Below are 14,912 nucleotides of genomic sequence, written 5' to 3'. Positions count from 1 at the left end.
TTCCGGCACCTGGAATGGATAGCTATGGTACTCGGAGACTCATTCCGGCACCGGGAATGGATGGGCAAGGTACTCGCAGACCCATTCCGGCACCCAGAATGGATAGCTATGGTACTCACAGACCCATTCCGGCACATGGAATGGATGGGTAACATACTCGCAGACCCATTCCGGGACACGGAATGGATGGGTAAGGTACTTTTGCAGACCCATTCCGGCACCCGGAATGGATAGCTTTGGTACTCACAGACCCATTCCGGCACCTGGAATGGATGAGTAAGGTACTTGCAGACCCATTCTGGCACCCGGAATGGATAGCTATGGTACTTGCAGAACGATTCCGACATCCGGAATGAATGGGTAAGGTACTCGCAGACCCATTCCGGCACCCGGAATAGATAGCTATGGTACTCGCAGACCCATTCCGGCACCCGGAATGGATGGGTAAGGCACTTGCAGACCCATTCCGGCACCCGGAATGGATGGGTAACGTACTTGCAGACCCATTCTGGCACCCGGAATGGATAGCTATGGTACTCGAAGAACAATTCCGGCACCCGGAATGGATGGGTAAGGTACTTGCAGACCCACCCGGAATAGACAGCTATGGTACTTGCAGACCCATTTCGGCACACGGAATGGACAGCTATGATAGTTGCAGATCTATTCTGGCACCCAGAATGGATGGGTAAGGTACTCGCAGACCCATTCAGGCACACGGAATGGATGGGCAAGGTACTCGCAGACCCATTCCGGCACCCAGAATGGATAGCTATGGTACTTGCAGACCAATTTCGGCACCCAGAATGGATGGGTAACGTACTTGCAGACCCATTCTGGCACCCGGAATGGATAGCTTTGGTACTGGCAGAACGATTCCAGCAACTGGAATGGATGGTTAAGATACTCGCAGACCCATTCCGGCACCTGGAATGGATAGCTATGGTACTCGGAGACTCATTCTGGCACCCGGAATGTATGGGCAAGGTACTCGCAGATCCATCCGACACCCAGAATGGATAGCTATGGTACTTGCAGACCCATTCCGGCACATGGAATGGATGGGTAACGTACTCGCAGACCCATTCCGGCACACAGAATGGATGGGTAAGGTACTTTTGCAGACCCATTCCAGCACCCAGACTGGATAGCTATGGTACTTGCAGACCCATTCCGGCACACGGAATGGATGGGTAAGGTACTCGCAGACCCATTCCGGCACACGGAATGGATGGTTAAGGTGCTTGCAGACCCATTCCGGCACCTGGAATGGATAGCTATGGTACTCGGAGACTCATTCCGGCACCGGAATGGATGGGCAAGGTACTCGCAGACCCATTCCGGCACCCAGAATGGATAGCTATGGTACTCACAGACCCATTCCGGCACATGGAATGGATGGGTAACATACTCGCAGACCCATTCCGGCACACGGAATGGATGGGTAAGGTACTTTTGCAGACCCATTCTGGCACCCGGAATGGATAGCTATGGTACTTGCAGAACGATTCCGACAACCGGAATGAATGGATAAGGTACTCGCAGACCCATTCCGGCACCCGGAATAGATAGCTATGGTACTCGCAGACCCATTCCGGCACCCGGAATGGATAGCTTTGGTACTCACAGACCCATTCCGGCACCTGGAATGGATGAGTAAGGTACTTGCAGACCCATTTTGGCACCCGGAATGGATAGCTATGGTACTTGCAGAACGATTCCGACAACCGGAATGAATGGATAAGGTACTCGCAGACCCATTCCGGCACCCGGAATAGATAGCTATGGTACTCGCAGACCCATTCCGGCACCCGGAATGGATGGGTAAGGCACTTGCAGACCCATTCCGGCACCCGGAATGGATGGGTAACGTACTTGCAGACCCATTCTGGCACCCGGAATGGATAGCTATGGTACTCGCAGACCCATTCCGGCACCCGGAATGGATGGGTAAGGCACTTGCAGACCCATTTCGGCACCCGGAATGGATGGTTAAGGTACTCGCAGACCCATTCCGGCACCTGGAATGGATAGCTATGGTACTCGCAGACCCATTCCGGCACCCGGAATGGATGGGTAAGGTACTTGCAGACCCACCCGGAATAGACAGCTATGGTACTTGCAGACCCATTTCGGCACACGGAATGGACAGCTATGATAGTTGCAGATCTATTCTGGCACCCGGAATGGATGGGTAAGGTACTCGCAGACCCATTCAGGCACACGGAATGGATGGGCAAGGTACTCGCAGACCCATTCTGGCACCCGGAATGGATAGCTTTGGTACTGGCAGAACGATTCCAGCAACTGGAATGGATGGTTAAGATATTCGCAGACCCATTCCGGCACCTGGAATGTATAGCTATGGTACTCGGAGACTCATTCCGGCACCCGGAATGTTTGGGCAAGGTACTCGCAGATCCATCTGGCACCCAGAATGGATAGCTATGGTACTTGCAGACCCATTCCGGCACATGGAATGGATGGGTAACGTACTCGCAGACCCATTCCGGCACACAGAATGGATGAGTAAGGTACTTTTGCAGACCCATTCCAGCACCCAGACTGGATAGCTATGGTACTTGCAGACCCATTCCGGCACACGGAATTGATGGGTAAGGTACTTGCAGACCCATTCCGGCACACGGAATTGATGGGTAAGGTACTTGCAGACCCACCCGGAATAGACAGCTATGGTACTTGCAGATCCATTTCGGCACCCGGAATGGACAGCTATGGTACTTGCAGATCCATTTCGGCACCCGGAATAGATGGGTAACGTAGTTGCAGAGCCATTCCAGCACTCAGAGCTCCATTCCGACATAGATTAAGGCAGGCAGGACGGATAACTAAAATATATAGCTACAATATACAGAAATACATATACACATAATATATATATATATATATATATATATATATATATATATATATTTGTACACTCAAGACACCAGCAAAGGGGCGCTGCAGGGAGCTATATCATTTGCACCCATACCCCATTTTATCTCTGTCCTATTATGGAAGTTGGAAAACTCCCCTTCCTCATGCATATACTGTTATATCATCAGCACATGTTTACAGATGGAAAGTCCGATGGGAATTATGCAAGCTATGCATTTTCCAAGACTTTATCGGTATATGCTTGTTTATTTTCTTGCATATGCACAGGGGCTTGGCTTTACGTCAGCTGGTCTGGAGTAGATGATTGGAGGAGGTGGACATAATGAGGGGGCGTGGGTATCTCTCTCTGTTACTTCAGTACAAAGTGATCTGCAGGTAGTAGACAGAGAGCCAAGTTTTTTTTTTTTTTTTTTGCAAAGTGCACGAGAGGAGCAGTGCTGCTCATCTGATTCCCAGTGCTCCAGCCAGCACAAGAGAAAGGATTAAGCAGTTGCATAAATACTTAGCACACACATAAAGTTGTGGGCACTATGCAGAGCTGTGGCAAATCATGGAGTCTGCTATGCAGGTTGGTGCAGCTACAGAGCAGAGCTTTGGGATGCAGCAAGAAAGCTGCCTGGAGCCAAATAGAGGGGGTGATGAGAAGCAGCAATAGTAGCCGGGTAGCCTCAGCAGCAGCAGCTCTAGATTCCCACTCCTGTTCTCAGAGGCAGATTGAGATCTTGCTACCCCGGCACGATGACTTCTCCGAGAGACACATTGGACCTGGTGATAAAGAGAAGCGGGCGATGCTGCAAACTATTGGTGTAGAGGTGAGTGCATGTTTGAAAACTGTTTTCATTGGGCAAACAAGCATGAACTGGTTTAGATTAGACTGAATCAGAATCTTCTGGCTTCCTTGTCAGCATCCTTATTTCAGAGTTATCTCTTTATGCTCCTTGTCAACTGAACTATCCTATAAATGTATTTGCACCCATTACCAGAAAATCCACATTTTGGTAATCCCTGGGGGGCATACAGTGGTCATTTTGTCTTCACTATGCTGGTGATCTGCATATCAATGAAGTGTTTGCACAGGAACAATTTGTGCAGTTGCATAGGAAGAGCCACTGTATGTGTTCTGTGCATAAATGTCAATGTAAACTAAGGGGAAAGAATTGGAAGTCCAACCCTCTTTTAAACTTCATTCTTTTTATGTAGTGGTTAATTAAACAGTCAATTTCTAAATAAATGCAAGAGTATTTGTAGGGTATATAATCTCCTAGCAAATAGCTTAATCTTCCTGGTACTAGTGTTCTGTGGCAGATCCTGGAATGGGGGTTAAATTGTTTAAGAATAGAAGGCTTTCATATTCCCTGCTGGTTTGCTCTGCAGTAATGGAAGGTAGTGTCTGTATATATCCCAGACTGTCATGCCATTTATCACTATGAGCTTCTTTTCTTATTTCATATCAGAGTATTCATGAGCTGATTGATATGACTATTCCTTCAAGCATTCGCCTATCAAGACCACTGAAAATGGATAATCCAGTTTGTAAGTTCAACACTTAACCCAATATATTCTTGGGAATTGCATATTACTCCTTTTATTTAGCCAAATACATTACTCTACAAAAGTGCTATAACCTTTTTGTGAGTGTGCTTGGATCAGTATCAGTCTTTACTACATTACTATGCTGTATTTTCTGGCAGTAGGAGTAGTGACGGTGTAATAAGTAATGACAATTTGATCAGAGCTTATTAAAGTATTAAAAATGTTATTTGTTTTGATGGGAAAACCTGAATAATAAGAATGATACTTTTCACTGAGACTAGAGTTTATAGAACTTGCTGCATATCTCATTACAAGCTCTTTGAAATGAATATGAAGACTGGTATGTTCCAACACTTACACAAACTATGTAGACAAGCAGTTAAACATTTGTTTGTGCTAAGAGTGATCTACATGGGTGTCTCCACATAGAGCTATAAGACTGCACGCAAAGCACCATAAAACAGTAACAGCACAGGAAGTCTCTGCCTCCCTGAGGTCACATGTAAAAGACAGAAAACGCACCTGTTGGATTCCTTCCCCAATTCTAGGTGGTCATTGTTTGTTTGTTTGATTTTTTTTTTTTTTCTCCATGATGAATTGCATGCAAACTACAAAGTTCAGCCTGTGCACCATGTTTATTCTACTATACACTTATCTGCAATGTTTTACACAGCTAGACTGGACACTGCATGACTAAATTATGGGAATATATAAATGGTTACTGGTAAGAATGCAGAAATGTGTCGCCATAACAAAGTTTAAGTGCTGTTATTATGTCCAGGTCCGTGTCTTTCATGGATATCCACAGCAGATGTTGTAGGAAAGTAATAAACTTGGAGACCTGAATTATGGCGTTTTATAAACCCTTAAAAAGAAATGGGGTCTTATGACAGGTCCATTTCTACCGCTCTAGATACTCTTGTTGGCCAACAAGAGTATCTCCTGGATTTAGTGTAGTAGCAGATACTTGTCCCATGCAGTGTCCCCTCTAAGCTGAGCAATCTGGAAAGGAAAGAGTTAAAAGGTCACTCTAATGAGGGCTCCACACTGAAAGGTTTGCATTCACAATCAGCAGGATGTTTCCTAGTAAGATACAGGTTTAACTCTATCATTTCCAGATTGCTCAGCTTAGAGGGAACACTGGTCCCATGTAATATGTGAGATAACTTGTTTAGCAATTTAATCCCAACTGTGTAGGTGAAACTGACTTTGATCTGTCCCCTCTAGAAATACTTTTATTTAAAAAAAAAAATCAATTTTCGATTGCCTTTAAGTTCTACCCGCATCTTGTTTTGCTTGCTTTTCACTTATCTTTCTATATTTACTCTTCTTGCAAATAAATGTCACAATGCCCTCATTTGTCATCTTTGGACTTGGAATTTTGGATGTAGGATGAAGCTGTGTGAAACGGATTGTTTTATCATGCAGATTTGTATTTGCATGTTTGTTACATTAATTCACTCCTGTCTCAGGTTAGAAATACATGGTGGATTCTATGTGTGGGCTGAACTTCATTTGGTATAAAATATTTTCTGCATATTTCCTCTTTACATGTTCACAAAATGGTACAAAGGTGAACCACCCATTTTACACGTTCTACCTTTTCTTTTGATCATAGTCTTGGGGGTGTGTAGTAGACACACTACTTCAGGGGACAGTGCTAAATAGTGTAACTTCCTGTTGTCTCCTTTCGTGAGATGCTTGTCCCCTGCTGCTCGCTTCCCCGTGTAATTGCTTATAAAGCACATTGCACTCCGGCTGCAAACTTTAAACCCCTTTGCTCCTGTCAAGTATTCGACCAGTTCTATCTGGTTCAGAATGACATAAGAGCTGCAGCAGAGCACATCAGAAAGTATGTGGATAATACACACCTACTGCACTGTGAGGTTAACTCATAAGGCAGCAGGAATCTGGTTTTTCTGTGTCCAATTAACATCACTGCACAACACGACCTTATAGTTATTTTGTGTTGGTTGTTTTTCTTCATGTGAACATTGGGACTCTACTAATGTGGAAAAAAAATAAAATATATATATATATAATTTGTTTGTAACCTGCAGCTTTTGGAAAATGTCATTCAGGTTTAGGAGTCTACCCACAAAATCCTCTAATATTTTTAAATCAGAAATGATGAGCCACTTTCATGCTGGAAACAAAGCTTTCAGTTTAAAATGAACAGTTAATATACTCTCTGTATTAATGGAGATGCTTTAAATTGCTGAATTGTTTCTGTTAATTGCCTCTGCTATTCTTTACTTATTTAGTGTGTATGTTGCATGTGTAATGTGTCATTTCTATACCATTTTCTACACCCCTCTGGGGTAGTACATATGCAGAACTATGTCCTGCATGTGCATGAAGAAGTTAAATAAGCTAAATTCATAGAAGTAGCAAATGGTCATGAATGGGTTAACTGTAGTCATAGTAAAGTTGGGTACACACTACAGTTTTTTCATCCAATCAGGCCAATCACATGATAAACGACTTTTGGGTCTGATATTGCATTAGTGTGTACGCTCCCACAATCCTGTTTTATCATACCAAAGCACATAGTTTTGTTTAATTTTAGGAACTGACTAAAAATCACTATAAACGATGGAACGATGTCTGCCAAATTCTGAAGTGTGTATACTAGCGACCAGCAGTGTATGTAGATCTCCATAAATCAGGGTTTCCCAAACTCCGTCCTCATGGACTCCTAACAGGGCAGGTTTTCCAGGTGACAAGTGAAATAATTAGTACAACTTGTGGATCTTTCAAAATGTGTCATTCAGTAATGAATACACCTGTGCTCCAGCAAAGAAATGGAAAACATGCACTGTTAGGGGTCCCTGAGGACTGGGTTTGGAAAACACTGCCATGGAGTTCAGTCACAATCTTTTTAGCAGATGGTTATGACAGATGAAGAGCATCTGTGGGTTTGAATAAGTGGAGATGTTGCCTATAGCAACAAATCAGATTCTAACTGTCATTCTGTAGAATGCACTAAATAAATGAAAGCTAGAATCTGATTAGTTGCTATAGGCAACATCTCCACTCTTTCAAATCCGCAGTTTAGTGAATATACTCCCCTGACTCTGCACACCCCATAGAGATCTATGGACACTGTGGTCGTGAATGCATACACACTGCAGAATTGGAACAGCATCCATTGTTAAACAGATGTTTAGTTCAGTTTAAAAATCTCGTTCAATGATTCAATGAACTTGCAAACGATAACTGTTTATGGTTGCAGGGTACACACCACTGTGATATCAGGCCATCTGGTATCTTATTGACTGAATGGCCCGATAATCAGTTGAAAAATACTATAGTGTGTAGTGACTTTCAGACACTTGTAAAATCGTTAAAGATATTTCATTGGAAGAAATTTGCTGTAGTGTCTACCCAGCTTTAGTGTATATTAATGTCTTCAAAAGTTGAATAAAGGGTGGTACGTTTTTGTTTTACATGCAATGTTTTTGAATTTAGAAGAAAATGTAATATTTCTCGGTTTAAAAACCAAGAGTAATAACTGCCCAGGACCACGGTTCTGCGGCGCCCAGGACCAGCATTCTCCTCGCTTCTCACTGAATGTCGGGCGTGGCGTCATCACGCCCGACATTCAGTGACAAGCGGCAGGAGAGAGGATGCTGGGTCCCAGGCACCGCCGGATTGGTAAGAAAACCGAAGAAAACAAAGAAGGTTAAGCAGAAGAAACTGAGGGGGATGGTGATGGGAAACAGCAATGGAGGGGCAAAAGAATGAAGGAGGGCGCAAAGCGCGAGTGGATGCAGAGGGGGCGCAGAGCAAGTGGCTCAGAACATACTTTCTTTGGCAGTAGTATGTAGTTTTAGGTGTAAATCCCAGTGACCGATCAGAAATGTACTTTGTTTTGTTATCTGTCTAGTGCATGTTAAGCTGGGTACACACCTATGCAATTTCTGTAACTATTTCATCCAGGCCCGGCGCTCCCATTAGGCAAGGTTAGGCACTTGCCTAGGGCGCTGGGCTCTGGAGGGCGCCACAAGAATGTAAATTACTTTAAAACTGTGCGGCGAATGCTGACCATACCTGTCACGGCCGCCGCACAGCATTCAGATGCACGGGGGAGGGGGGAGAGGCTATTTTGTCACCACCGCCGCCTCTCTGCTCCGTCTCCTCCCCTCCACTCACTAGTGTCAGTGAGTGGAGGGGAGGAGACGGAGCAGAGAGGCGGCGGTGGTGTGACAAGGTAAGGAAAGATGGGATGAGGGGGGAGGAGGGCGCCGATTTTTTTCAAAATGCCTAGGGCGCCATGGACCCTAGCACCGGCCCTGATTTCATCAACAATTGAAACTCCCAATTAGCATGGCGATTCATGCGTACACAACTTACCTTCAAGTCTGTGCTCTTCATCTCTCATAACTATCTGCTGAAAAGGTTGTGACTCTGTACACTCTACACATATCTGCCTACACTGCTGGTTGTGAGTGTGTACACACTTCCACGCCATCATTTATCATGATTTTTAGGGAGCTTATAAAACCAAATCAACAGATGCAATGTGTTTTGGTATGATAAAGCATTCACTCCTGCTATATCTGAATAGACGGTAGTGACTTGTGTGAGCTGCTTACGAGTATACCCAGCTTTACACACTGAAAGGATGTATATAGTTCTTTTGATCTGGGGCCTGATTCATTAAGGATCTTAACTTAAGAAACTTCTTATTTCAAAACCATGTTATAATGCAAGGGGTGCAAATTAGCATTCTGTTTTGCACATAAGTTAAATACTGACTGTTTTTTCATATAGCACACAAATACTTGATAGCTTATTTGTACACTGAAATTTAAAGTTGATATTTGTGTGCTACATGAAAAAACAGTCAGTATTTAACTTATGTGCAAAACAGAATACTAATTTGCACCCCTTGCATTGTAACATGGTTTTGTCCAGGAGTCTTAAATAAGAAGTTTCTCAAGTTAAGATCCTTAATGAATCGGGCTCCTGGTCTTTACTACCAGCTGGCTTGTGCTTAGTTTAATTATTTTTTTCACTGATGTGGCCGTTGGATAGAAAATCTTGCCTTCTATTATTAATGAAAGAATGTGCCTGGTGTAGTTCCAAACTTTGCACCTACAGTCATGGCCAAAAGTTTTGAAAATGACACAAGTATTGTTTTTCACAAAGTTTGCTGCTTCAGTGTTTTTAGGTCTTTTTGTCACATGTTGCTGGGGGTATACTGAAGTAAAGTTACAAGCATTTCATAAGTGTCCAAAGCCTTTTATTGAAAATTACAGTAAGTTTATGCAAAGAGTCAATATTTGCAGTGTTGACCATTCTATTTGAAGACCTCTGCAATTCGCCCTGGCATGCTGTCAATCAACTTCTGGGCCACATACTGACTGATGTCCGCCCATTCTTGTCTAATCAATGCTTGGAGTTTGTCAGAATTTGTGGGTTTTTGTTTGTCCACCCGCCTCTTGAGGATTGACCACAAGTTCTCAATGGGATTAAGGTCTGGGGAGTTTCCTGGCCATGGACCCAAAATTTTGATGTTTTGATCCCTAAACCACTTATCACTTTTTCCTTATGGCAAGGTGCTCCATCATGCTGGAAAAGGCATTGTTCTTCACCAAACTGTTCTTGGATGGTTGGGAGAAGTTGGTCTTGGAGAATGTTTTGATAGCATTCTTCATGTCTGTGTTCTTAGGCAAAATTGTGCTGTGCAGATCCAATCTTTGCACATTTTATAGTTAGTTTGTATATTGGCTTGTGCTCAAATACCCCAGACACTGAGCTGTGTATAGCAGAAGTATTACCCACAGTGTGTTAGACTAATGTATGATCAGTCACTTATGTCAGAGCAAAATTAGAAATGTTTACATTGAACTACACAAACTGCAACCGACTTACCTACTCTATCTGTTCCTGTTGATGGCGATTTCACTCGACAAACGAGATCATGACAGCTGATTATTCAAATTTTTTATAGTGCATTTTTATATGGAGAGAATTGATATAAAACCACTGTAGGCAAAGCATATCATACAACATTATGATCACGTTAATTCTAAATGCAGACATTTAATGGTGGAAAAATTAAAGTACAAAAATGCCTTTATTAGGATAGAGGGATATATCGGTGTGTGTATGTATGTGCCTGTACCAGAGGGGTGTGTGTGCGTTAGGGGAAAATGCCGGTTTTGAAAACAATTGGGTTTCTTTGGGAACTGCTATTTTTTGTGAATGAACAAGTTCAGAAAATCAAAGCTATTCAGAGCTTGTGCCTGATGGCTAATGCCATCTTCAGATTGCGTTAACTATTGAAGCCTATGGGGAGAGCATTGCGGTGGAGGGATCTTCAGATCTCTCACCACCACTTACCTGCTCTCTCCTCCTTCCCACTTTGTGATAGTGACCATAGAGGACATAGGAGATAGGTCTTTGCAGGAACAGCAGTTTATACATGACCGCTGTTCCAAAAGAGGAATTTTCATTAATAGTCACAATCTTTTATTCCTGCAAAGAATGAAAATTATCATATTTAAAAGCCTACTTGACAACATTTTAGATTTGGTTTCCGGGAGCTGCCGGGGGGAGGTGTGCATGCAGGGGGCACAGCCCCGGTGAATCGCGGCGTTTGAACCGAATTCTGCCCACTTCACTAGGAAGTGGGCAGATCAGGGAGATTGCCACACTCTCCCAGGAGTCTGGGAGACTCCTGCAAAATGCGGGAGTCTCCTGGACATTCTGGGAGAGTTGGCAAGTATGATTAAAAGATGGTGTTTGTTAAATATGCCCATTGGTTTTCTGCATTTGAGCTATAAACTGTTTAATATCGAATACTTATTTACTCTGAATGTTACAGAATTCATGGTCAGTCTTCTACACACAAACAACATTCTAAGTTAATCTCATTATACACAAAGTACAGTCACTTATATTCAGACTTGGGAGAGTATATTTCAGCTAAAGATTGCAAGGTTGATGAATAGTACATCTACTCTTAACTGGTGAAACAACTTGTGTATGGTTTTTTCTTTTGGATCTCACTGGGTGTTCTCCTATTCATATAAAGAGCCTTGGATCTCTGATCACAGGACCAGACCATTATCTGCCCAAAGCCAACGACCTGTTTCTGCCCATTGTTAATCCTGGGTGTGCTGACTTGGTACTTTAAATTTATGTGGCTTATTGAATTTTACAGTATAACTGGAAGAAAGTGAAAATAATATCCAATTTGACAATAAAAGCCAGTTGTGAACAGATGCATCCACACAATAATTGGACATTGTCACTTATTTTTATTTTTGTAAATAGAGGTGCAGTATGATACAGAAAGTGTCAATCTTTCTCACATTCCAGCCTTGCGGTCGTAATGTGCTGTTCCTCTTTGGTCCTGTTATGCCTGACAGATTTGTGCATAGTTAAAAAAATACTTGGTACTGATCTAAAAGACATTATGTCATGGACCACATTGGTGACCTATAAAGACAAAAAGTTTAATATGTAACAAAGTTGCAACAGTGTTGGAGAATAAATTATACTGTCAGTGTTTTTGAGGTTTTTTGGTTTTTTTTTTTTTTGGGGGGGGGGGGGGGGAGTCTACATTTTTTTTTTTTTCTCACTAGTATGTTTACATAACATTTTAAAATTAAGTTTAATCTAACCATGGCATTTAATTTTTAAAAAAAATTTTTTTTTTTATACTTTTCCGTAGGTGAAAATGAAATTCTGGACACTCTCCACAACATAGCTACAAAGAACAAGATCTGGAGATCCTATATTGGCATGGGTTACTATAACTGCTCTGTACCACAGGCTATCTTGAGAAATTTGCTGGAAAACTCAGGCTGGTATGTTTATCACTTTGAGTTGTGTATATTTCTTTGAATAAGAGGTACATCTCCCATGTGGGGGGTGGTTTCCCAAGAAAGTTTCAGTTGGAAACTGTGGAATACTGTATTGTTCGTTCTTTCTTTCTTTCTAGAATCTAGTCTCCAGGAGCTGCAGTTACTGTAGAAGTGATAAAATGCTGAAGTATATTTTATCTTGTATTAATTCCTCTTTCATTGTATTTCCTTTACTGTGTTGAATTTGCTGACACCTTGTGGACAGCCTCTAGAAGTGTGACATGGGAATTTTAATTTGCAGCTATGCTACTGTACATAAAGCATTAGACCAATGTATAAGCCATATACTTGAAAACTAACTTATACAATATGTAATATGGGCATTTTTAAAATACACCTCTTGCATACACTCGGAGGACGCCATTTTGTGAATGCAGGCTGTCCATTAAAGAGGAACTAGTGATATCAGACACTTGGTATCTCAATGATGATCTTGATTTCTTGTGAGTTGATGAGCAGCTTTCTTGTAAATGTCTACCCCTACTGGGGGAACGTGACAGACTGGTCTATCTTTTTTTAATAGGTTTTTATTTCCGTAAGCATAGTTTTGCGTGGTCTTTACAGTTGCTACATTCTTTTGTAGCAAAGGAAAACCCCTTACAATATATTGGGCATTTTAAGATGGTACACGCCTAGAAGAGACTTTTTAAGGTGTGTGTGTGTGTGTGTGTGTGTGTGTGTGTGTGTGTGTGTGTGTGTGTGTATGTAAAAAAATATATATATTTTCACAACATGACCGTAACTGTTGACTTGAATATTTTGTATTAAAATGTCATTTGATCGTTCCCAACTTTAGTTTTTGTATATCCGCTAAAGAATGTGCTTAGTCCACACATCAGTGGACATCTGGATTAATCTGTTCTTTGTGTGTTTTCATTATTCGACATGCAGTCAGTGTTCCTAGTATCGTGCCATAAAAGCCCCTGCAGTAACCTCTGCTCAGGGCATTCTCCTGCTTTGAATTGGTATTTAAGGACACTCTGGCTCTATTGTCACAAGAGCTCTAATGTAACTCAATTGTATCTAACTGTCTGTTGAACAACTCTAAAAAGACATAGTTGATCCTTATTGACTATGCTCTTAATGGAAAACTGTGATTTTAAATATTACCATTGAAGAGGAACGTTGCCTTCACTGTACTTTTTCAGGCAAATAATCTTGGGTCTGTGCTTTTAAAAAAAAAATTATTTCCTTGAAAGAGCTGTTATGTTTGCCTCACCCGTTGTAATATTTGCTGTGATAACTGGATGTTGACCTGATACAGCTGCATATGTAATCCCATAATGCCCCCCTTGCCTGATAATCCAATCAAAATTGACTGGTTTGTTGAACATGTGTTAATGTTTGTTGGATGATCCTAGTTTGCTAGTGTGATTTCAACTGCTCTAGATCCATCCAAAGGACACCAGAAATTATCCTGCCACAATGCCCAATTACCAACCTGCCATATCGCCTCCAATTTGACTACTTGTGTGGAGATATTTGACAGTGAACATGATTATTTTTATTATCTTTTATTTGCACGGCCCCACAAAAGGTCTGCAGCTCTCTACACAGAATTTACAGTAGAATACAATGCAGACAACAACGATCCATACCACATTACTTAATATATTCTAAAAAGGTCTACTCATTAGGGAATCAAATACAAATGTCTGTCTTCTCCCGACCGCTAGGCATAGTTTCCTTTTTCTCTGATCTTTTGTTTCTGCACAGTTTCCACTTTTATGCAATCCTCGGACTACTGTATTTTACTGATTACTGTAAAATGACATACTATTTCTTGACTTTGGACACGTTGTCTTCGACATTCCACAATTTCTGTTGGCTGGTTGACAGAGAACAAAATTGAACTTGAGTCAGTTTTTGCAGTCTATTTATGTCTCTACGCATTTTTGTATGTTAATTAGTTTCTTAACATATTCAATGATAAAAGATTTAACGTACCTATTAAAACAGTTAAGCCATTAGGAGCCTACCCCTGAAAAGAGTCTATAGTAAAGTAATCATGATCACTTTACTTCCAGGTTCTGACCTGGCTTACAGACCACGCAGCTGCCCATGCTTAGAATACAATTAGATAGGAGGGAGTGGAGGAGTACATAGCCTCCTGTGATCAGGGCCGGATTAACCATAGGGCTAACTGGGCTACAGCCCAGGGGCCTATGGCATCCAGGGGGCCCTTGAAAGTGCTCAGCAGCACTATTGATCGGTCGGGGGCGCGATCAGTGCTGCTGAGCACTTTCCTTAGTCTCCTTACGAGATCTCCTCAGTAAAGAGTGTACAGCGCGCCGGAGAAGGAGGTAAGCACCGGGGAGGGGGGCGCGGGCAGCTCGGATCACGGGGGGGGGGGGGGGCCCTCATGGGGGAATGGAGGCCCCCTTTGCCCAGGGGCCTCCATTCCCTTAATCCGGCACTGCCTGTGATACTTTCCCAATGGGGTATAACCGCTAGCGTCATCTTCAGATGGTATTACCTATTGGGGCCAAGCTTGATAAATTGGTCCAAACTGCAGTCCCCATTGAGAATTAAGGGACTGCTTTATTCTTCATTAGTTATCCTAATGCGGGAGATATCTCTAATAAATAGCCAGTTCAC

At 42.4% G+C, this 14,912-nt stretch overlaps 1 protein-coding gene across 1 annotated transcript in view; it reads left to right on the top strand.

The window, feature by feature from the left end:
* Positions 1 to 3,289: 3,289 nt before the first annotated feature.
* The window catches only part of GLDC (glycine decarboxylase), a 39,185-nt gene continuing 27,562 nt past the window's right edge, over positions 3,290 to 14,912 (top strand). The window contains exons 1-3 of the mRNA XM_075209334.1: positions 3,290 to 3,713; positions 4,356 to 4,434; positions 12,122 to 12,257. Coding sequence (XP_075065435.1) covers positions 3,432 to 3,713; positions 4,356 to 4,434; positions 12,122 to 12,257 — 497 coding nt within the window. The 5' untranslated portion in view covers positions 3,290 to 3,431. The remainder of the gene's footprint in view (positions 3,714 to 4,355; positions 4,435 to 12,121; positions 12,258 to 14,912) is intronic.

Source organism: Mixophyes fleayi, chromosome 1, assembly GCF_038048845.1.
Source record: "Mixophyes fleayi isolate aMixFle1 chromosome 1, aMixFle1.hap1, whole genome shotgun sequence".
In the NCBI taxonomy this organism is placed as follows: domain Eukaryota; kingdom Metazoa; phylum Chordata; class Amphibia; order Anura; family Limnodynastidae; genus Mixophyes; species Mixophyes fleayi.
The sequence above is the reverse complement of the archived record's forward strand: the minus strand, read 5'-3'. Positions and strand labels throughout refer to the sequence as shown.